General features: G+C 46.2%; 1 protein-coding gene across 3 annotated transcripts in view; it reads right to left on the reverse strand.

Annotated features, from left to right (window-relative positions):
• Window positions 1-8920: 8920 nt before the first annotated feature.
• Window positions 8921-24494, reverse strand: part of LOC138577526 (E3 ubiquitin-protein ligase TRIM39-like) — a 527031-nt gene continuing 511457 nt past the window's right edge. For all 3 annotated transcript variants that reach the window (XM_069649634.1, XM_069649633.1, XM_069649635.1), the window contains one exon: window positions 8921-9271. In XM_069649634.1, coding sequence (XP_069505735.1) covers window positions 9239-9271 — 33 coding nt within the window. In that variant the 3' untranslated portion in view covers window positions 8921-9238. The remainder of the gene's footprint in view (window positions 9272-24494) is intronic.

Below are 24494 nucleotides of genomic sequence, written 5' to 3' on the forward strand. Positions count from 1 at the left end.
AAGTCATGATTTCTTGATTTCTCTCTTTAGTTTGGGATGGCTTTTTCTTTCCGGGGCATTCGAAGCCTCGGGTATAATATGCACAAAGATTTGAAAACTATCCTTTCTTCCACTGGGACCCAATGCAGGGATCGTAAAACCGGGATAATATGGGAGCCATAAGGGGTAGCAGTAGCCACTCGAGCAGCAAGGTTCTGCAGCAACTGCAATCGATGAATCAAGCCAGCAGGCTGAGTCAGATACAAAGCATTGCAATAGTCTAAGCGACTGGTGACAAGCAATGCTACTACAGCCAGATGCACGTGAACAGATAAAAATGGCAAAACCTTGCAAAGCAGCTTCAACAAGAAATAACCTGATTTACACACTGCACTTACCTGGGGTGCCATTGAGAGTGAGGAGAAGAGGTAAACGCTGCAATTCTTCACTCCCGTCACTGGAATAGGACAATCACCCAGTGCAGACTGTCAGAAGGAAGAAGACCAGGAAACCAAGTCAGAAGGGGTAGTTTGTGCCAGTTGTTGCTCATCCAGCCCTTCATGGCCACCAGGCATTCATGCAACTGGGACGACACCTCCAACTGGTCAAGATCTAACCGGACCAGGATCTGGGTATCGTCGGCGTAAGAGTAACACCTGAAGCCGTGGGAGCAGATGAGACCAACCGAAGGCTGTACATAGGTGTTAAAAAGCATCAGGGACAAGGCAGACCTGGAGGAACACTACAGGACAGCGTGTGAAGAGAAGATGGGAAAATAGGTAGAGATAGTGATTGGCCCCTGTCAGTCAAAAAAAGAGGCAAACCAGGCCAGGACAGAACCCGAGAGGACGGCTGAGGCCAGACGGGACAGTAGTATGGAGTGGCCACCAAAAGGTCAAGTAGTGTGATAGACCTGAAGGTGTCTCCATGGCTGCTGCCCGGGGATCTGTCATCAAGGTGACCAGGACACAGCCATCGCTATTGGATCCAGTTCCTGGGGGGTGTACCATTGAAGGAGGATCACTTGGATGAGGGGTCCTTGGGGAGTGGGACACCGACGGGTGAGACACAAGATCCCCCCCTTCTTTCAACACCTTTTCCCCATCCTACCACGTAGGATATTCCAAAACACTACCCTCCCATTTTCCGACACAAACACTTTCGCAACAACACGAAAGACAATGGAATACTAGAGCTGTTTACCTGCCATGTCTCAATTCAAGGTTATGGCAAAGTTAGGCAATTGACCAGAATAATACACACCTGACGGCCCTTTCCCTTCAACACAAGGATAAAAGGTGGAGCACAAGAGTACAGGTCGAGCAAGGCAGACCGCACAATGTTAGAGCTAACTCAGCACGGCAGTTCAAGAGGAGGAGAAAGATGGTGCAGACCGAGAGGGTGACCAGCAGAGAAGTGACCTTTCCCTTTCTGACCAAGGCCTATGAAGCCTCCAAAGCAGAAATCATTAGTCCGCGAACAATAGCCAGTGTGTGTTGCAGCAGATGTCTATGGTACATGAGACCCTCCTCCGCTGATAACCAAGCCGGGTAGAGACGCGGGTCTCTATGGTACCAACCATGACTCGGAGAAGAAAGCACAGCAGTTCATCACAACCGGTGAGTCGAGGGAGAGTCGATAAGAAACCGAACTGTGTGGAACAATAAATAGCCAATGGCTTACTTGAACTTTTGAAGAAGCATAAAGAGATTATTGATTTAAGAGGGGGGAAAACCAGCAGCAGAGGGTTCCGGCACCACATGGGTGCTCACGAAGGACACTCTGGCTGATTACCTGAAGGTAGAAACTACCGTAACCAGAAGCCCTTGGGAAGAGGCGAAAAGAAGTCAAAGTGGTTATACAGGGGTCTTGTAAAATCCTCTGTACCATTGAAATTGACTGACAGATGATTAAAAAGATGAGGCAAATGAGTCCCGTGAGATGAGCATATGAACAGTGTGCGGAAGTTGGCATGAGTGAACCTGGCAGATGGATGCTAACGAGAAAGGGGCGAGGTCTGACATCCCTGTGAACAGTGTGTTAGCCGAAGTGAACCCGACCACGAGGTATCCACAGTAAACTGTCTGTAAAGGTAGATGAGAGTGAACCCCGGCAGAGCGAAGTCGACGAAAGTGGTGAAGCCTGAAGAACTGTTTAAAAAGACATTAAGATTTGTGAAAGTAAGAAAAGCCACAGTGAGCCTGGAAGAGGAAGGCGAGCATCTAAAAGGGGTCCAAACCCCAAAGAAGGAGATCCGGGTGAAAGTTGTCACCCAAAGTGCATTAGAAAAGGAACTGTTTAAATCAATTTGTTGAATATGATTTTGTGAAGGGTCAGCGCCCGGAAGAGGGGGACCCAGGGGTGAAGCCATCATGCAAAGTATACATAGAAGTGAACTTTATTTGTTGGATATATCAGGCCTCGAAGGCAAGAGACTTTTGTTAAAAGAGACTTAACCATCGAAGAACCTGATAGCAGGTGCACAACTGACAGCTTGTGCTGGGAAAGCCTGAGCTTGTGTTCTGCCAGCTGGAAAACAACCATCGGCTCATGCTGAGAAAGCTTGAGCGTGTGCTGTGCTCCAAGGCCCCACCTTGTCCTGTGCTGTATATGTGGGGAAGGGAGACCCCTGGCAATCACATCCTGACTTATTATTTGCAAACACTTCTTTCTTTATTGAAACCCTATCCCACACACTGTCTTTAGTTCGTTATAAGGAATTGGCAATAGTTTATTTTTTTATTAGTATAGGCCTTTTTATTTTCACACAACACCACAGGGACTGCCTTATTTTTCATTTGATGGTCGACACTTGCTCCCATCTTAGTTTTAGGTTTAGATTAGGCATGTTTCCACCCTGCATTCATTGTTAAATAAACACCCTCGAACTGTGATCACTTGTGTCTGTCTTTACTGTTACCACCAAGAGTTCCACGTATCAGGGCACCCACTCCCCCACTGTCAACCAGTCTGGCCAGATCATCAACAACAGATACCAAAAGAGTCTCAGCGACTCGCCCGGGGTGAAACCCAGACTGAAAAGGATCAAGCAGAGAAGAAGAATCCAGAAAAGAGGAAAGAAGAGAAGACACCAAAGCCTTTAATAATTTCATTAAAAAAGGGAGATTGGGAGAACATTTGCCAGAACTGAGACATCCAATGATGCCATTTTCAAAAGAGGAACCACAATAGCTTGCTTGAGATCTCCACGGATGCAGCGAGATTGACAGGACAAGTTCACAGTTTAAGTGGCCCATGAAATCATGCCCGGCATGATCTCCTTCAAGACACAGAGTGGAATGGGATCGGAAGCAGCTGCAGATTTTAGCTGCCATATAGCCGTAGAAACAGCCTCATTGGAAAATACAGGAAAGGGGGACTGATTGGGAACTGCCCCCTGCGCCAGGTTTCCCGAGGTCAAGTGGTGGTAGTCTGACTCAGTTGGATACTATGCCGTATATCCTCAATCTTGGTCTGAAAAAAACGCCAAAGAGTTGCAGAGCAACTGAGAAGGAGCCACCACTGGCATAAACCGTGAGGTGGAGAAGGATTTAACTATTGCAAACAGTTCCCTTGAACGGTTAAGAGCAGTTTCATGTTTTTGCGTAAATAAATTCTGCTTAGCAAGGTGGATGGCCCTATGATAATTCCTAGAAAGTGCACCAAAGGTCACCTTTTCAGCAGAGCCATATGACGAACGCCATTTACGTTCCCCTTACCTTAATTCCAGCCGGGCTCCCCCAAGTTCCTCAGAGAACCACGGCTGAGAGGGACATTTATGCAAATGAGAGCGTTTCAGTGCGCCACCTGATTGGCAGCCTCGAGCAGCGACTGAGACAGGCTGATAAAACCCACAGAAGCCATAGCACATTTAGCATTAACCAGTGTCAGCATTTGTGCAGAGTCGACAGCTGCCAGTTTTGCTTCAAAACAGCTGCTTGACATGGCGAAGTCACAGAAGAAATGCTGGACACCAGAAAGGGAATTAAATAACGGTTTGACCACAGGACCTGCCTCACATGTAGGACCAAAGTACTAGGATCAGAAAGAAATCAAGACTTAAATACCACCCTGCTGATGGATAGGCTCAAGAACTAATGGAGTTAGACCTAAATGAAGAAGTGAATCAAAACAATTATGCAACAACGGAGACTGGGGTGTGTTATACCTAATGTTAAAATCACCAAGTACTACTAGGTTGCAATATTTACCTTGAAGAGATGCTGCCCACTCCAGCAAAGGGTCAAGGAAACTAGCATAAGAGCCAGGAGATAGGCACACAATTAGGAAGTGCATGCAATGTGAGGCAGAAAAAGCCAGACGAACCAACAATGACTCCATAACCCATGGGATAAAGACTGTGCCTCTTGCTCCAAGTTCTCCTGAATAGATTGCATCCTCTTGCTCTAATGTTGTGGCGCACGCACAATTAGTTGCCATTAGATGGACAGTGGAAACAAATTAACAATAACTTGAAACATGAATGACCATGGCTTAAAATATGTATTATAAAGATTGGTTTTAATATTTCAGCATGAATGAGATTGATCGCTTTAATGATTGCTATCATTATGAATTCTCTCTTTTGCTTTAAAATATACAATTGAATGAAAGAGCTGAAAGATATTAAGGAGTTACTCTCCAACAATTGTGCTGTGGCAAAACAATATGCAGATCTAACCATCTTAATTGGCTGCAGGAAGCAAGAATTGCTTTAAAACACATCTAAGAAATGTCTCAGGGGCAATCTGTGTATACCGTAAATTCAAAGGAAAGTTAAAAGAAAGAGGTGAATAAACGTAGTTCATGAGTAATACATCCAAAGTCGAGGAGCTCAGTGCTGAACCCCGCTCTTTGCCAGTACTGCGCTAGTTTCATTTTTGGGCGTAAATGTGATCTTTGAATATATATTGAAGACATAACATCTCAGGGAATCCAGTAATAAAGTAGAAAGGGGGCGACATTTTCCAAAATGTGCACTCTTTGGAAAATCAAGCACTTTCCCCAAATATTCTAGGATGCAGAGGGGGGAAAAGAAACAAAAAAGAATAAAACCACAAAATACCTCCCTGGTGACCCCATCCCTCCGCCCCCAATGATTTTTTGACATCAGACCAATCTCACTTGCTCAAAATGGACAAATGGGGTGCAAGTAAGTGGATTTGCTACATGTGTCACAGTGACCATATGGGCAACAGACTATAGTGTAGACGTTTGTGTGTACCTCAACTGCATTCAATGAATATTTCCTGTACTACATACATTTTATTGAGTGAATCAAGTGAGAGTATGGTTGCAGTGCAATGGATGTTTGCCAGTTATGGTATGCTGCACAACCATAACAGGTGGCCTCACCATGCACTGCACTGTTCATATTGACAAAATCCCAAGCACACGCATACCTGGATAGCACAACACACACTACATAGTTTCAAAGCATGCCCCTGAGAACCACCCAAGGTGGAGGGACTACAGTATAAAAAGCAGTCCGTTTAGTCTGCAAGTTTGGGGTTTTGATGAGACGTTGTAGGAAAGTGAATGAGGTAATCGAGCTATAGAGAGGAGATATTAGGGGTTGTAGGAGTGTGCGTTGGAGGTAGATTATCAAGAGAAGATATACCATCTGGAAGAAAGAGATGAATGTTGAGGATGTTTATATTGAGGAGGTTGGTGGAGAAGGTTCATCTGATGTGATGGCAGCAAGGAGGCTGAAGAAGCAAGTCAAACCATTGCCATTTGGAGAGAAGGACAGAGGAAAGCTATGGGGGAGATAATCCAACTCTATCTGAGCAGGTTAGAGGAGGGCAGATGACCTCATAGAGATGAATAGCAAGAAACTTCCCATCGGACCTGGTAGGTCCAGGGCAGATTTCAGAGGCTGGTAGAGACACAATATTGTGTAATCTCACAGAGGGTCAAGGAGGTTACATCGGGGACCTTCAAGAAAGGTAGTGTCCCAGGAACCACAACCCATAGAGCAGGGAGGTAGTCCAGCAGGAGCAGAGTTCTCCAATTTGTCAGCAGAACAAGGGGATACCCACCACTGTGGAAGAAAATCCAACATTACCTTGAGGGGACCTGCAGATTCTTTCTTTGCCACCTGCTGCCCTTTCCCAGAGTACCATGTGCACAATCTGAGGGTCTTGCCTCTAGAACAAAGTTCCATGGGCTTGAAACACCCAGGACCCTGCCTGCAAGTCTGGAAGCCATCTGAAGATATGTGATTGGCTCCCAGAGAATCATGTGACTGAGTGGATGTTCATTTTAATATCTTTCTCTGACCACATCTTGCTTTTTCATAAGACCTTCTGCACCATCCAAGGGTCCTGTATGCAAAACGAAGCTCCCTGGGCATAGAACGCCCATAACCCTGGCTGCAAGTCTGGAAGTTATCTGGAGCACTCCGATTGGCTCCCTTGATGCACTGCTTCTCTTATTGAGTCTGCACTGAGCATCCAGCCCTTGTGTCTGCAGCCAAAGGCCAAATGAAGCAAAGGGCAAATCCATGTGTTTGGTATTTTGGTGCAGCCAGCATGGACATGCTTTCAAGTTGTGGTACAGTGTTTCTATTAGCAAAGCTAACAGGAGTCTGTTCCTATATTGGCAGAACCAGCGTGGACATGTTTTCTTGAAATATCATTATACACAAAGAAAACACATGTGTGTTCTTATATGGAAATATTGACACTGGTGCAGCCAGCATGGAAATGTTTTTATTCTGGCATGTATTATGGGCAGTGGCATAATAAAAATGTGTTGGGAAATGATCCTGTACACTGTTGGTGACTTGCATCTATTGGAGTGTATCATGAGTTACCCTGAAAAACCAATTGCAAACTATCTGTCTTTTTACTCAGTTATTCACTTAAAGTGTGTTGTAAAATGTGCACATTTTAACACATTATGGGGTCGGTATGGGGGTGAAACGCCCTTGCACCGCCAACTACTCTTGGTTGGTTCAGGCTCCGTTGTTTTGCATGGTCGCTTTGGCATATTTAGTTTGAAATATTTACACCCCTCCAATTAAAAAAAATCACCAGCAGCCACTGGCCACACACATCCTGTAGTGGACATGTAGGTTTATTTACACATTCAGAGAGTGAAATCAGACAGCATCCCAGTCTATGCTGAGTTTTGGGCGGAAAACGCAGTGGTGTGTCTGAAATGTAGAAACTGCACAAAATAATGTAGGTTTACTATTCATCAAGAAGACTCAGATAAATGTCTAATCCTTGGCTAATTGTCTACCAAACATATCGCGTTTACTGTTTTCCAGCGGTGTACATTTAAACACAGTGTGACCATTTCTGTCAAGTCAAATAAATATTTCCCATTTAAGCTTGAATTGTCCGAGTGGTTTGGCAAAGGGCAGCGCAAGTGCAGTTAAAGGCTGCGATGTTTGCTGTTTGCCGGCGAGCAAGGGGAATCATCTGGGGCGATTCACAAGACGTGACGCGACCGAGGACCAAAGGAAATCTCCTCCCAGTGTTGGACACACTGCAGTGCCTTCAATGAAAAAAAGCTAGACCTCTAAGCAGCACATAACAAAGCCTCCTGCACTCCTGCATACGAAGTGCGGCGCAAGTGCAGATGAAGGAAATTAGAAGCAAGGAGTGGTCGGCTGTTTACCAACATTGTCCCCACGTGCCCATGATCTCACCAGCGTCAGAAAGAAAGATGCTGCATCACGGATTTACGAGCGAGGACGTCTTGGCATCGCGAGAGGAAGAGAAGGTGCTGCTGGTTATCTCATCAGCTCCATAAAATGTGGCTAGTGTAGCGCAGCTGCTGTCCTCATTATAATCACCAGAGTAACCAAGGTACTCACACATTTGATTCCTACTACCTTGCCGCTTAAACTCTTAAACTCTTAAATTCTGCACACTCTGTGCAGCAAACCTTTGGTACAACGCGGACATTTAGTAGTCAAACCATCGAGACAATCCACCTCAGTTGATAACACAAAGCTACTTTCCTCTGCAACTATAACACACATGAGCAAAGTATGACTAGGTTAAAAGAGTGCATTCCAGCGAAGATAAATACATTGTTTCCTACCCAGAGAGTGCATAGGACCTACAACACAAACTGTCTGCTCTATTGAGCCATGTTACACAGCAGGCAGCCAAGATGGCGGGCCCCGGGCCTCGGGTAATACCGAGACTATCATAAGGCAATTAGCAGCCCTCGATAAAACTGTGTTAAGTACTAATTGAGGGACTTTGTTGGCTACTTACACAATGTTCTCAGAGCACTCAGTGGGTGACAATGGTTTTCCTTCTTCCACGTGCACTCCACTGGATAATCCACTTTTTGATCTCAAGACACGATTCCATCATGGCCAGGAACGTCATATTAAGCGATTGTCAACTTGTATGAAAATATCAGCAAAGAAATGAAGGCTCAAACCCACAGACTCTTTGAAATGAAATAAAAAAGAGGAGGATCTAAATGGTCGCCTGAGGCAGCACAGGCTAATTGCTCACCTAATGTTGCTGCTTGTTTACATTTTGAGAACACTCGGGCCCAAATGCAGGGAATGTGTTACTCCATCTATCACCATCCACAGCCTGTATCCCACTACTCCAGCGAGATATTCAAGGAATGCATTTTAATACAGGTGCCCGGTCCGAGCTCAAGGCGTGTCAATCTAAATGGAGGAAGAAAAATAAAAAGCGTACCAAACCTGGTAAAAGGAAGCCTAAGAACCAACCCCAACCTCCCTCCAAAGGCAACACATCCTCGAGGAAGTTCCTAGAGATTCTAAAAGCAAAATGTTACAGATCAAGAAGCAGTCTGCATAGATTCTACACAAGGCTGAAGGCATCCTAGTGCATGTCCCGCCTATTACAACAGCAGACACTCAATCTTCAGACACTGCAAAGAAGATCATTAAAAAGAAAAGAAAGCAGGTGAGGAGAAAAATAAAGCATTTCGAAACCACATCATGGACGACTTTTAATGGTCAGAATGCATTTCACATCAATCCTAGCATTAAACAATCGAGACAGGACACCATGGCAGTATTAACAATGAGTATCCACACCCGCAAATGACGATTGCAGCGTCTGCTGTGGACTACATTGGTCAGTTATGTTTTCTTTTTGATCAATTCACCAAAATACAATAAAGTCGTCATGAAATGGAACAGGTGCGACAGGGACTCGTGCAGCAAAATTCTCAAAGTGTCCTATTCACGATCAACACCATGTTGCCTTGTTGGTCGTCGGGTCTCCACGTGTTAGGGAGCCGTGTCCTCTCATAAGGGACGCCACGCCTTTTCAAGATGAGTCTGCAGAGAAACATTAAAAACAGTCACGTGTCAGTCGTACATACAGCAGAACAAACATCTTTAACGCCAATGTTCTACTTTTCACTACTTACATCAATACTGAGCATGCACTCACTTCATGTGTGGGACGAGAACGTTGACCAGCCCAAATCACAATGAGTGGTTCTTATCTACTGAACCCTGTAGTATTCAATTCGTCCCTAACAATGTTCTGCTATTTGTAACATAGTTCTTTATTTTTGATGCTTGCAGTCAAATAAGGCTTCTGCCCTGTCGTTTAATGCATATTTCTAGACGTCTCACAGTTGAGAGACAAAGTTACATAAGATGTTGCGCCATTAGTAATTTATGGAGGTTAAAACGTTGCATTTCTGTGTCTGATACAGGCGTTTTAAAGCAGCACAAGGGTAGGGATTTGGAAGGGGCGCACCACATTGCCAGGTTAGATGTACACTAGCCGTGGCCTAAAGCAGACCTGTGTCCCCGCTATTGACCATCATCTGCACAGATATGATCAGACAACCCCGACGCAAAGATGAAAAAGTGCTTCTCTCCTTAACCTCCAGCACAATAAAATCATTAAATAACTTATGCAGTCGACAATGTTACTCCTGGATCATTGAGAGCAATAGATGCAAAGCAAGTTAAATTAATTGGATCCTTATAATTTTGTTACATGTAACTGCCACGGAGACCATAATCTCGAATTATGGGAAAGGGAAATCGCTTGTTTCTGGATGTTCTGTATTTACATTGTCACCAAAGAATGAATCGGCTTCTTGCAGGGTAATTCAATACCCCAAACTAAACGGGACAAATGATAGGAACGCCTTGGGGACAAAATGGTACCAATGGCAATAAAGACCATGCGAGGTCGGAATGGATCTAGAAAGTTAATTGTGGCCATAGTTGGGGGCCTTCTCTTCGTGCAGAAAATCAGTTCAATCTTGTGTTATATTTCAATAGACTCTAGGGGGCGTACGTGGATAATCTAGGATTTACATTCCACGACTTTACGTTTGTTCTGGTAGCTCCACGAGCGTCTGATTTTACTAGACCTGGGATGGATAAGAATAAGCGGGTTACTTTAGCACAGCAGGCCCATTTAATGTACATATTTGGTTTTTGAACATGTAAAGAAGCCCAGACAAATTGGTCTGAAAATGTGAATGTCGTAAAAAAACTAAATATTTGATTTGGTCTGATTTGGTCTGAAAATACCTTTAGTGAAATATCAACTGGAGCGGTACTGTCAAGATTTACCTCAAAATAAAATACACCCAAAAGACTAAGTTAACGAGTGCGCAAATCCAAATGTTGTAGACTCTCCATCTCGTTTGGCAGCTGAAGTTCTTTCTGCTATAAAGATATTACAGGTTTATTTGACTTTGTATCCGATGTGGGTGCAGGAGTTCAAATTTTAAATGTTATTTTTCAATGATAATTGAACATAGTACGGTAATATTAAAGCCATTACATCCGGCAAAGTGTTTTGCTCCTAACAGAAGAACATTGCGCAGTATGAAAATAACACTGATGCTATTGTAGAAAAATTCTAAATTGTTACAGTCCAAGGCACACAGTTTGCGAGAAAAAGCGTATGCTTGTTCCCACCTATCCTTCACAGTGCAAGGTTTTTCACATGTACAGTGGTCTTAAATTTCCAATGTTTCAACCAGCCTCTTTTCCAACTACCATGTGTGCCTATGGCAGAACCAACACAGTAATATGCCCTAAGCTTGCAAGATGCCATGACCACATTTATCCCAGTGCCTTACTGACTCTCATACAAAGTAGCAAATACAAAAATATGCCAACATAGTTAGAATGGTGACATTTTATACAGTTGGCTGGGCATGTCTTTTGTTTGATTATGGGTACTAATCATTCATGCTCAGATATCCAACATCACCATACAGGATGCCTGTGTCATTCGGGGTGCTGAAACATTGTGTCCAGCCGTCATATGTGAGAGGTGCTAATGGCAGGTCATCGTCTGGTACTGTCGAAGTGGAATCCTTGAAGGTCCAATGCTCAAAGTTAGCCGTGGTGTGCCATGAACTCCTTCTCTATGTTCAGACCAGCAGTTTACAGGTTGAGAATCTTCAAGTAGTTCAGCTTCGATGCTCTTCTTTGTGTGATATTCAAGAGGCCACCTTTCTATACCATGAATGACAGGACCTGCGTGTGGAATATTCCTTACGAGTGACGAAAGATTTGTGATGTCAAGAGCTGGTGGCTGTCTGTGAAGGGCCTGCTCTGTGTGCTGTAGGCCTGGGGATAAGGTGTAGCGAGGAGGTGGATTTAGATGTACTAAGTGGAATTCTGTTAAATGACACTCGCTCACTAACAAAGTAATCCAGATGGAGCCAAAGTCACTCCATTGCTCTGCTTGTTTAACATGATTTGAGTATAGGATAGGAGGAATGCTGACTAGTGCTAGTACAGGAGTAGCTTCAGGCCCACCACTGGGGGATAAAGAAGCCAACCCTCCCTAGCATCTCAACCATTACCATCTGCAGGCAATGGGGGCATTTAAAGTAAATATACATATATCGGCTCTTAGGCAATGGACCAAGAAACCAGGACTCAGAGCCACAGGCTGCATGAAGCAATCACTCAAGTCACCCTGCCAAACTGGTGGTGCAATACCGCTTGGCACACTGAAAGACACCCTTGAAAGCAGGGCTTTTATCGGGAGTATCTTCCTACTGATTTCAGTCTGGCGCTTTGAAGCACGGCTGCCCCTCTCTTTTCAGCCTGCACACAAATTGTACCCTCAGTTGGTCTGAACCTGCTGTCAAAGGCTGCCATCAGATTGGTTGTTCAGTGAACATGGCCCACCCGCCAGATGCCAGGGAGTGAGGGCACTAGGACCGAAAGGCACGAGTCATCGCCTCCACTGGGAATAGACTATCTTTGTTAGATGGATGGACCTTTTTTGGGATACCACGTTCGCTGGAGTTTAAGTGTCAGAGCACAGGGATTAGGGACAGCCTGCTGAAAAGACCAATGGGGGCATTGCCCAGAGTGGGATGAGGCTGGGTGGGAGGCCCATATATAGTTTGTAAAGAGGGGAGCCAGAGCATATTTGGGTAGTACCATGACACACACTTGTGCTGGCTGGTTATATATTAATAAACCTACTTGCTGCTGTGCTTTCAAGTTACTCAGGTCTTCCTTGGTGTGTGAGGGAGAAGGAGACAACCAATATTGAAAGAAGGCAATCCAGGAACTCAAAGGTGGGAGAATAGGTCAAAGGCAATGGGCTCACCTTGTGAACAGGACAACAGTGTGCATCATGGTTTCGATACCCTGGTCGACAGAGCACTTCAACTTCCCTACGTTCATAAATTGAGTCCGACATTGTAGGTAATAATGCAGAAATAAGTACCATCAGTTACCAAGTACTCTGAACAATTATTCCCAGTTGTAGGGGTGCTATATAAAACACCAGAAATACCCATTAGGTTACTGCTGCTGATCAGCCCATCTCTGGGCATATCACAAACCCCAGGACCAAGGGAGGCAGAATGCTCACGGGGTGGATAGCCTGTCAGGGTGTGGTGAACAGTGAAGAAGCTGGTGCGGTACGGAGTAGCCAGTTGGTAGCTGGCAAGCCAGGGCAGCCCTTCCCTTTGAGTGGCCTATGTGCAGGGAAAAACTCAATTCTGGAGAGCATGCCTTAATAAATGGTGCCAGGGGTGAGGTCTGAAACACTGAAGAGATGATGGAGCAGGCAGTTGAGCAGTGCAGGGAGATAGTCACTTATTGAGGTGCACAGTGCAGAAACCAGTAAAAAGAGGCCCCACCTCTAAATGACCACATGGGGCAAATACTGACCAGGCTCAGTAATTGAGCCTCAATGCTCGGACAGGGGACTAAGCAGAGGAGAAACAGGAAAGCTCTGTTTTTACCATACCCTGTAGGGCTATAGTTCATAGTGAATCTTTGGCAAGTGTAAGGGAGTGCAAGAAGAGATCGACACACAGGTGGCATGAGGGTTGCAAAAGACTTTTTTATTAGCTTTAGATATAAAGAGAAAACTCTATTTATCCCCAACATTTAAGAGGGGTTTCCCTGCCGCAACAAAATACTAAGGGTTCCGTCAAGATATCTAACAAAAAAGTAAAATGTCCACCGTCCTGTGTCAAAACCTACTTCCATCCCTTACATCACAGGTGCATAACGAATTGCCCGTGGGCCGAGTGCGGCCCGGCATGTTGCTGGATGCGGCCCGGCAGGGTGCAAGACTTTCCTAATGGAAGGCAGCCCGCTAGCAGCAACGGTTGCCCTCCATTAAGAAAGTCTTTGTTTCCCTTGCCGGGCCGGGAAAAAGACTGCCCCTCATTGGCTCAGCGCACGCACACTATGTGACTTTCACGAGTCACGTGGTGCATGTGCGTGCTGCACCAATTGGGGGGCAAGCAGTGCGGCTGATGTGGCCAGTAAGGCTTGATGCTGGAAGGCATTTCAGCCTTGCCACGCCAGTCGCATTAGAAGTCGCTCGTCCTGCCAGCACCAGCTCATGCTCGTCTGCAGCTTGTCTACCCTGCCCTCAAGCTCATCTAGCCTGCAGCTCACCCACCCGGTAAGTGCAAAAAAAAAAGACATCAATTCAGCCCGATAGCCAGGTGGGCGGGCAGCCGCATGGCAGCTTGCCCCCCACCCCATTATTCAATCAGCGCTGGTCAATGGGCTGGTTTCTTGCTGGGTCCGAGATCCAGCATGAGATGTCTCGCCGGATCTCGGGACCTTGGCCGGATCCCGGGACCTTGGCCTGCCTCAGTCGTGACCAGGCTTTACCGAGCCCACAGCTTTTCTGATGGAAGCTGGGGACTTAGCGACCTAATCTGTGCTGTCCTCCTTTCCCCAGCCATCGCTCGTGTGTTTCCTGGCTCTGTTTGGCCCTGCCCGTTTTCCTTCTTCTGTCCTGAAAGGGATACCACTGGAGTCAATAGGCCATGAATAACAATGGGGTGGGGGCCATCACTACTGAAGGCAGGCATTCTACATGCTGCACACTCATGTTTTCCAAATGTGCATTTTACACTTAGGAAAAAAGTCATTTCAAAATTAAAATTGCTGCTTGCAGTCACTAGGTTTCTTTTAAAGTCTTTTTTTGTGTTGGACTACCACACAAAAACTCTAATTTGCGTGCCTGTATCGTTTTGTTTTATCACAGGTTATATTTATAAAGATGTTATATGCTCATCAAACTGGTTATTCCCAAATAAATGCTTCTGTTGTGCTAACAGCTGTTTTTAGGAAATTAAACTGTGGGTTCATGCGTGCCAATGTTTGATTTTCACTACATGGGCAGAGATACCCCCACCTCTGCCTGAATATAAGCAAGCAACCAGCTGAACCCGTCCCTGGCTAAACCTATTTTATAGCACTTTCTATTCATAAAGAATTGCAAAAAGTCATATGATTATCAAGAACTTTTGAATATATAACATCTTAGCAACGGTCTGTCAACCTGCTGAGCTACCCTGGGTAGCCTTCTACTGTAGAGCGGGTCTATGGATCCCTTAATGTACTATAAATTACTGCATTACCAACAGTACTATTATTTTGAACATTTCCTTTGAGCGGAGTCCAACTGCCAGCTCTGCCTCCTCAGAACTGCACACCCTCCTCCAAACTCCACCCTCACCCCGGCCCTTGTGGGATCCCCCTTTAAATGTGGTGGTTTATAGGTTTTTGAACATCTACTAAACAGCCATGGAGCCTTGCAGTTGATTTCCTGTGCGCCTTGTAGCTGGTTACTGGTATCTAATTATTTCTTAATGCTTCTTTTGTATATTTTAAAAATGTAGAAATTCCCCTTTGGGTATAGTACAATTTCGAATTAACAATACAATGAAATGTTTAATTTAGCCCGCAATGCCGTATTGCTTCTACATCTGCCGAATGCAATAAGACAATGCATTACTTATCGTAAAAGCATTTCTGATGGTTGTATCTGCTTAGATTCACATGCTGTGCATAGGTCCGACATCCAGTGGTCACTGCGGAGTATTGCATTTTATTTTTCGTAGTCGAAAAGGGGACGTCGACAAGGCGTGTCTGTAACACTATCCCTATAGTGACGTGCGTTGTACCCACAATCCCTCACGCGTCGAGGTCCCTCTGTATTTTTTCTGCCCTGAGGGAGCCTTCTATATGCGAGTGAGTACAGAAAAGAGAGAGAGAGAGATGTAGAAAGGTGTCTATGTTCCTTCCATCCGAGCGGGGAGGAAGGGTGGGCGCATGTGAATCTAAGCAGATACAACCATCAGAAATGCTTTTACGGTAAGTAATGCATTGACTTCTGATGTTTGTTAATCTGCTTAGAATCACATGCTGTGCATAGACTAGCGAGCAGTACCCGGAGTTGGCGGTGGGTTATGAGAAGGAACAGTAGAGAAAAGATGTCTTAATACTGCCTGTCCCACCTGGGAGTCAGATCTAGAGTGTGCATCTAGACAGTAGTGTTTTGTAAAGGTGTGCACAGAACTCCAGGTAGCCGCTTTGCAGATGGACTCAAGGGGAACATTTGCAATGAACGCTATGGAAGCCCCAGTGTCTCGAGTGGAATGTGCTCTTGGCATGAAGGGTAGTTCTCTCTTAGCAAGAGTGTAACAGAGAGTGATGCATTGAACAATCCATCTAGATATAGTGGACTTTGAAACTGCATCTCCTTCTCTTCCTGCTGCCACCGAGACAAAGAACTGATTAGTCTTTCTCAGTGGTCTGGTTCTTTCCATGTAGAACATGACAGCTCTGCGTACATCTAGTGTATGCAGACTTTTTTCTTCCAAGCTGGAAGGGTTTTGAAAGGACGTTGGTAGTTCTATTGACTGGTTTACATGGAATTTCGAGATGAATTTTGGTGCAAACCTTGGGTGTGTGCGTAGAACCACCTTATCCTTGTGAACTGTTACGAAGGGGTCTAGAACAGAATGAGCCTGTAGTTCACTTACTCTCCTAATGGAGGTGATAGCTATTAGGAAAGCAGTCTTAAGAGTGAGGTCTTTAAGAGTTGCCTTGTGCATGGGTTCAAAAGGAGGGCCCATGAGTCTAGAAAGTACCACATTTAAGTCCCATCCGGGAGCTGGGTTAGCTATCGGAGGGTGTATTCTCTTTACCCCCTCCATGAAGGCCTTGATAACTGGTATCTTCCACCACGACACTTTAATTTGGGAAGTGGTGTATGCAGAAAGTGCCGCTAGGTGGACTTTAATGGAATTGAACACTAGACCTGAATCCAGTAAATGGGTCAAGTACAGAACAATGTTAGTGGGAGAGCAGTCAACCGGGTTGATGCTCTTACCTCTACACCAGATGACAAATCTTTTCCACTTGCTAGAATAGAAGTGGCGAGTATTAGGTTTTCTGGCTTCCCTGAGGATGTCCATATATCTCTGCGGGAGTTGTAGATGTCCAAATTCTATGATCTCAGGAGCCAGGCTGCTAAGTTCATGGTCTGAGGGCATAGATGCAGTGTCCTGCCCTTGTCCTGTGACAGCATGTTGTACGGGCAGGGAGGTTTCACTGGGGAAGATAGGGACATCTCCATCAAGTGAGCGAACCATGGCTGCCGGGCCCATATTGGGGCCACTAGTATCATGGTAACCTGCTCCTGGTGCATCTTGTGCACCACTTTGTTGAGAAGGGGAGTCGGGGGAAAGGCGTAAACAAATTTCCCTGACCTTTGAATCGACAGACCGTTCCCCTTGGACTGGTTCTGGGGGTACCTGGAGGCGTAACTTTGGCATTGTGAGTTCTCCAGAGTTGCGAACAGGTCTATTTCCGGGAATCCCCATTGCGTGAAGACGTCTAAGACGATGTCTTCGTGCAATCGCCATTCGTACTCTTCGGGCAGGGGGAAGTCTCTGCTGAGTTCGTCTGCTAGCAGATTGAGTTCCCCTGGTACGTGTTGTGACAGTAGGAACATGTTGTGTTTGAGAGCCCACTTCCATATATTCTGGGACAGTTTGGAAAGTCGTGGAGAGTGGGTGCCCCCCTGCTTGTTGATGTAGTACATGGCTGTGGTGCTGTCTGTAAGGACCATCACTGTCTTCCCTTGTAGGTGTTCCTGGAAGGCTTTTAGTGCTTTGAACACCGCCAGTAGCTCCAGTAGGTTTATGTGCTTGGATGCTACGTTCGGAGTCCACACTCCGTGAGCAGTCTGATGGGATAGGTGAGCCCCCCATCCTGTGAGGGATGCGTCCGTGGTTAGAGTGGCCTCCACCGCGGGTGTGGCAAAGGGTTTCCCTATTATCAGGTTTTCCTTTGTCCACCACCGTAGCGAGAGAACCAAGGCTTGCGAGACCACCACTAGATCGTCACATTGTCCGCTGGCCTGACACCACTGGCTGTTGAGCCACTCTTGCAATGGGCGCATGCGCAGGCGCGCGTGAGGTACCAAATAAATACACAACGCCATCATTCCTAGCAATCGCATCGCTTTGCGCACCGTCACCTCTCGACCTGCCACATATTGAGGGATCTGAAACAGCATGTTTTGGACCCTCTCGTTGGAGGGGAAGACGAGGCCGTCCTTTGTTCGAATTAGAGCCCCTAGGAATTGTTTGACTTGGCTGGGGTCTAAGCTGGACTTCTTCTCGTTGATGGAGAAGCCCAGTTGGAACAAAAGGTCTACAGTCTTTTGGGTGTTTGAGAAGCATGTCTCGTAAGAATCCCCTGTTATGAGCCAGTCGTCGAGGTAAGGGTATACTGGGATGGATAACCTGCGCAGGTGGGCCGCTACCACTGCCAGTACTTTCGTGAATACCCTTTGTGCAGATGCTATGCCGAAGGGTAGCACTCTGAACTGGTAGTGTTTGCCCTCTATCATGAACCTGAGGTATTTTCTGTGCGCTGGCAACATTAAAATATGAAAGTATGCATCTTTCATGTCCAGTGTTGTCATGTAATCTCCCTGTGATAGCAGTGGGATCACTTCCTGTAAGGTCACCATACAAAACTTTTGGGGTTTGACAAACTTGTTCGCTGGGCGCAGATCTAATACAGGGCGCATGGTTAGATCCTTTTTGGGTACAAGGAAGTACACTGAATAAATACCTTCCATTACCTGAGATAGAGGCACACCCCTATGGCTCCTTTTTCCAGTAGTTGGTCCACTTCTTGGAGAAGGATGGCGAGGTGTTCTGGTGTCATGCGGCGTCCCCTCGGGGGTCTGTATGTTGGGGAACTGTTGAACTCTATACAGTAGCCGCGGGCTACGGTGGAAAGTACCCAGCGGTCCGATGTTATACCCTCCCATGCTGGAAGAAAGGATGTTAACTGGCCCCTGACCGGCGTTGCATGGGAGGGGACGCGAATCTTCGCGTCACTTGGTGGTGTTGTTGGCTTGGGAGCCTCTGGGGGTGGAACCCCGGCCTCATCCCTTGCCATGACGTTGACTCCTCTGATTGTACTGGCCGCTATTACTTTGGTAGTTGCTGGCAGAGTACTGTTGTTGTTGGTTTTGTTGCTGGCGTTGTCCACGAAAAAAGCACTTATTACCAAATCCCCGCCTGTTAGGGGGTTTTGAAATTTGGTCTAAGGTCTTTATTGTATCAAATTCTTTCTTCGCGTTCTCCAGCGCGTCATCCACTGCTCTCCCAAAGAGGTTGGACTCCTCTATGGGTTTATTAATAAGGGACGCTTGTGTTTCCGCCTTAAATCCGGAATTGCGAAGCCAGACGTGACGCTTCAGTAAAATTCCTTGTACCAAAGTGCGGCCAGCCGTCTCTGCTGCATCGAGGGTATTCTTGACGATGCTTTGATTGACCCGAGAGCCCTCGTTAACTGTAGTCAGTAAACGAGTCCTTAGGGGTTCGGGAGCTTCTTCGATGTCCTGTCTGAGCTTAGCCCATTGAGCATCGGCATAGCTTGCCAATAGGGTATTATTATTGGCGATTCTGTTAGAGAATGCTGCAGAGGTGGTGATTCTCTTGGCTAGGGCATACAGCTTCTTCCCCTCCTTGTCTGGGGGTGCCTCGCTAGTAGATAGTGGGACTCCTGCCCTTTTCCTGGTGTTGGTCACAACCAGGGAGTCCGGGATTGAGTGACCCTTAATATATAATGGGTCTGATTGAGAGGGAGAGAACAGTTTCTCAATCCTTGGATTGACCCCTCTCACCAATGCCGGAGTGGAAAGAGAAGGTGTAATACGTCTCTTAACTGAGGCGAGGATGGGTATAACCTGGCTAGTGGGGGGTTTTTCTTTGATAATCCTCTCCACAAAATCGGTGTCTGGGGTGACCTCCCCAGTTTCCATCTCGAAATGTGCTGCTGCCTTCTTCAGCAGTGCATTGAAGGTGGGTTGATCATCGACAGGCGAAGGGTTCCTGACTGGTGTAGTTTCAGTAGACCTGATGACTATACTGCTACTGCCTGTGTCAGTCGACCTAGCCGGTGACTGCCAGAGATTTGGGTCGCCCTCGCCTGTGTCTTCTTGGAATCCTTCCTCACATAGGTTAGTCTCCTCGTGAAAACATTCCTCTTCTTGTTGGTCCTCAACATAGTTGAACTCATCTTCCTCTTGGAAGAAGGTGTCTTCCTCAGTGGGATTGTAAGAGTCTATGTCCTCCTGTATGGGGTTATAAAACTTCTGGTATTTAGCCCTTGGACTCTCCAGGGGTGCCTCCCTTGGTCTCTTGGGTGCCCTGTCTTCTGGGATGGACATGAACCTATCTAGTTTGTCCATACAGGTCTGGAACCTTTCAAAGGTCCACTGAGGTCGGCCAAGACGGTCTGGGAAAGAAAAGGGGGTTTCTTCCTCCTGTAATAGTCTGGTTCTGTCCCATAACGTCGAAGAAAGAGAGCCTTCGCCTTCTGAGTATCCTTCTTGCTGGCTAGGGCCTTCTGTCGGCGTCGGGAACAGGCCTGATCTGTTTTCCGGTGCCTTCGGCGTATCTTTGGCCTTGTGCGCGGTTTTCGGCGTTGCACTCGCCGTACGTCTTTGGCCATCCTTAGATGCTATGCGCGCGAGGCTTTCGGCGATCATACTCTCGTCCGAGGGATCGGTCGCCGTCGTGCTATGAAACGTCGAGCCTTTGCTCGTCGAGTCCTTGCTCGTCGAGTCCTTGCCCGTCGAGTCCTTGTTGGCAACGTGAGCGCTCTTGCGAAGCGCGTCGCTGGAAATTTTGGTGTTAGCGCCCTTATTTTTAGAGTGCCCAGTCGCCTGTCACGGGAGCGGTGGCGGGGAGGGCTGACGACCCTTAAGGTCGGCGGAAGATGTCGGTGGCCCAGCGTCCCCGTTGGCGCTATGGCTACCTTCGTCTCCGACGAATGTGTGCCTGGGGGTATGTGCTTTGGTGTTTTTTTGTGTGCGTCCTTGTCGCCGGGGTGTTCATCCCCATAAGCTGGGTGTGAGCCGGGCTTGTCGGGGCCAGGGACGGACGAAGAGGAGCGTGAACGCTCCTTTGAGAGGTCTACAGCCTCCGTTACGGGGGCCGTGTAGTCACTGTCCTCGTCACACTAGGCGGCGGCGGCAGCGGGCGAGGAGTCAGGCCTAGACATGGCGTAGGCCGCCCACCTTTTGACCCTGCGGTCTTTTAGAGTTTTGGGCTTTAGTAATTTACAGGCCGCACAGCCGTCCTCCTGGTGATCGAGGGGTAAGCAACGGTTGCACCGTTTGTGCTTATCCTTCCAGGTGTATTTACCCTTGCAAAGCGGGCAAAACCTAAATGGCGTCCTCTCCATAGCTGAGGGTAATAAGTGTGACTACGACCTCGAAAGAGAGGGAGGGGAAAGAGAAAGGCATTCTTAAAGAAAAGAAAGAAAGACCACAAAACCCCACTCTCCCTACTGTGTATGGCCGGCGAGGCCAGGCCACGTGTTCGGCAGCGCCGAAGGATCTCCTCCGCTCGTCCTTCCGTCGAAGATCTTGCTCTGCGGAGAAACGGCTCTGCGTCGAGGGAGGGATCTACGTTATTGATATTAATAACAAACGACCAAAGGTCGAAGAAACCATTAGGCAATGTCTCTCGAGGAGCTCCGCATAAAGGCGACCAGTAGCTGGGCGGAAAAAACAATCTGAGGGACCTCGACGCGTGAGGGATTGTGGGTACAACGCACGTCACTATAGGGATAGTGTTACAGACATGCCTTGTCGACGTCACCTTTTCGACTACGAAAAACAAAATGCAATACTCCGCAGTGACCACTGGATGTCTGACCTATGCACAGCATGTGATTCTAAGCAGATTAACAAACATCAGAAAAGGGGTTATTTTTGAGAACTTTAATCTCACTCAATTTATTGACCATGGAAGGATGAAAGGCTGAGTTGGGTAGAGCTGGGAGAACTAGAGATCCCTTGGCTAGGGCCGAGGCAGGGGCTCTGGCCTGGCACTACGCAAGCCAAGCAAGGGAAAGGGACGTGCGGTACAGGCGGTCTCCATGTCAGGGGCTGGGTGGCATAGAAAAGAAGCTGTGGGTGAAGCAAAGGGATATTGATGGGGCATCACTGGCAATACAGGGAAATTGAGCCCACCAGTGACCGAGTAATCAGTGTCCCTCGAGGTGTGCTTTGAAGAGCAGGGTCTGCATTTCTTTCTGTATGGGTAACCAGTGCAATACATGCAGGGCATGCAGTGATGTGGTTAAAAGCTTGGACCACCCAGTTTTCATGGGGTTCAGCTTCAGGCAGGCGTTGGACATCCAGCTTTGGGTGACAGCAAAGTACGATCTCAAATAATGGCCGTCACTGACATATTTGTGCTATCTGGAGATTTGTGGATACTTTTTTGGTTGGGGCCTTTTTATTTTTAAAATGAAAACATTTATTATGAAAGAGGAACATCACATGTAAATTGTGAATCGGACTTCAAAGCAGTTGCTTAACATTAACAAAGCAAGCATTGGCAATGCCAACAGTTTGGACTTTTGTGAAGGCATGGTAAAGGCACTTGCCACACACTGCCGTAGTGGTATTAATAGGCCCTTGATGGTAGCCAGTGCAAAATGGTGTGCAAAGGCAGACCTGGTAAAGACATTTGTATTTTAGTGCTCCAAGTAAAGCATTAACTCTCAGATGATTGCTTTTATAAAAAAAAACACTGGTAGGTATTTGAGTGCAAAGTTTGATGCTAGGGCTTGTTTAAAGCAAGCTGAAAAAGCTCCCATGGGGAGGTGTTTTGGGTGGGGTGGGGCAAAAACTGGGTGGGAATGGACATATATTTTTTATGGCCATGGCCAGTAAATGGGTGGGCAAATAACCAAACGCCTACAAGCTGCATGTCCCTCGTTATATGCCATTTCTCCTTCGCTGTATTCTTATGCAGCAGTTTCCAAGGAGTGTTAAGAGGGCGATCAAGGACAATATTCTTCATAATCCATTTCTGTATACTCAACACCCATTGTTTCCCTCAGGTGGGTCACAGTTCACGGTTGTTCCTTCTAGATGTAGAATACATTCCATCCTGCAAAATCCAAGCGGCACCCAGATCTCTGAAGCAGACACTCTGGGTACGTTAGCAGCATTAACACAGAATAGTGCAAGTAGTGCTGCTTCACACTGCCCATGCTACTGCCCTCCCACATTGAGCACTAACTTTCCAGGGCATGTACATCTTATGGCAGTTGTAATTTTGCAAAAAGTGACTTCTCTCCAAAGTAGAGGCTTTCAACAATGCACATGAACTGGTTTTAACATTTTGCGCTCTTGGACAATGTTCGTTTCAAAGGTGACATTTGTATGGCACAGCTCTGTCACTGCGAAATTGAAAATGGCTACTGTAGTAGGGCCAGGCACTCTCTGCATTCACAACCCTATTCTCTTACATAGCTGTTTGATATGCCATGCAGCCCCTATTCTATACACTATATATGAAGCGAATATCCAACAATAAGGGCATGAAAAGGTATGACCGAGAGGCTATTTTCTTAATCTGGTCTTGCCTTTTGTCGCTTCTAGGCTGGTCTAAAAAGTATATACGATTCTTTTGTACTCTAGACTTGGACCGTCGTAGTGGGAGAATAACAGTGGAGTTCCTTTCTTCCTCGAAGTACCATTGAACCAGCCCTTTACCATTGGTACTCCATCTTAGTAAACAGGCCACAGGGTGCATTGCATCACTGTTTGTGCTCCAAAGATGTTCCTGCCAATGTGCGGTGCTGTTAAAAAAACAACGAAACTTGACCAGGAGCACCATCAGTTTAAAGTTGAGTGGACTGAAGTTTTTTTCTATTGAGTCCAAACCTAATGTGTACTCATGCCTTATTTGCCTCGAACGAAAAGCAGTCCCCAAGGAATAGAATATCCACCAGCATTCTTAAATGAAACATTCACAATATAAGGATTTGCAGGGGTACGCGAGAATGAAGAAAGCACAAGAGCTAAAAACACAACGGAGCAAGCAACAAGGTGTTTTTGAGCAGAAAAGAAGCTGACTGTGCCACCTTAGCTAGTAAATAAATAAAATAAAAAAATATGTTCCCCTTTAAAGGATGAGCAAATAAGCTGCGTATTGTAGATATGCCTAACAATTGTTACAGCCAACTGAAAATGGAATGTAAGGACATAAAATAATTTTCGGCGGCCCTTGATGAGAGCACGGATTCGAGTGACGCAGCCCAGTTCTTAACTTTCATTTGTGGGGTCAATAACGAATTCAAAGTATTTCAAGAACTTGCCTCCCTGGTATCTTTGCATGGCAGAACTACTGGTGTTGACATTTTTAATGCCTTGCAAAAAGTCATTGATGATTTAAATTTGCCCTGGGATAATCTGGTAGGCGTGACCACGGAAGGGGCGGCAGCCATGGTTGGGGAGCAAAATGGTTTCATTGGCTGGTCGAAAAGACAGTTGGGTGAGAAGGATGTCAATAAAAACAATTATCATTGCATCATAGATCAGGAGACATTATGTGAAAAAAAACATTTGAAATCCACAGAAGTAAATCACAGATTGTTTCAGGCGTTTTTAGAAGCAGCAAAGGCGGATTATGGTGATGTCCTATACTGATGTTCGCTGGCTTGGTCGTAGCAATGTTCTGAAGCGATTCTTTGATTTACGACAGGAAATTAAAGCATTCCTTGATGAAAAGGGAATGGACACTTCTGTCATGCAAGATACTGGGCAGCTGACTTTGCTTTTCTGACTTACCCGACAGACCATTTGAATAATTTAAATGTAAAGTTGCAAGGAAGCCAAAATATAATATCTGATCTGTTATATCTGATCTGTTTGAGGCAGTTTGTGCCTTTGAAATAAAGTTCAGAC

The sequence above is a fragment of the Ambystoma mexicanum genome, chromosome 1p (genome assembly GCF_040938575.1).
Source record: "Ambystoma mexicanum isolate Mex_15411 chromosome 1p, UKY_AmexF1_1, whole genome shotgun sequence".
NCBI classification, from domain to species: domain Eukaryota; kingdom Metazoa; phylum Chordata; class Amphibia; order Caudata; family Ambystomatidae; genus Ambystoma; species Ambystoma mexicanum.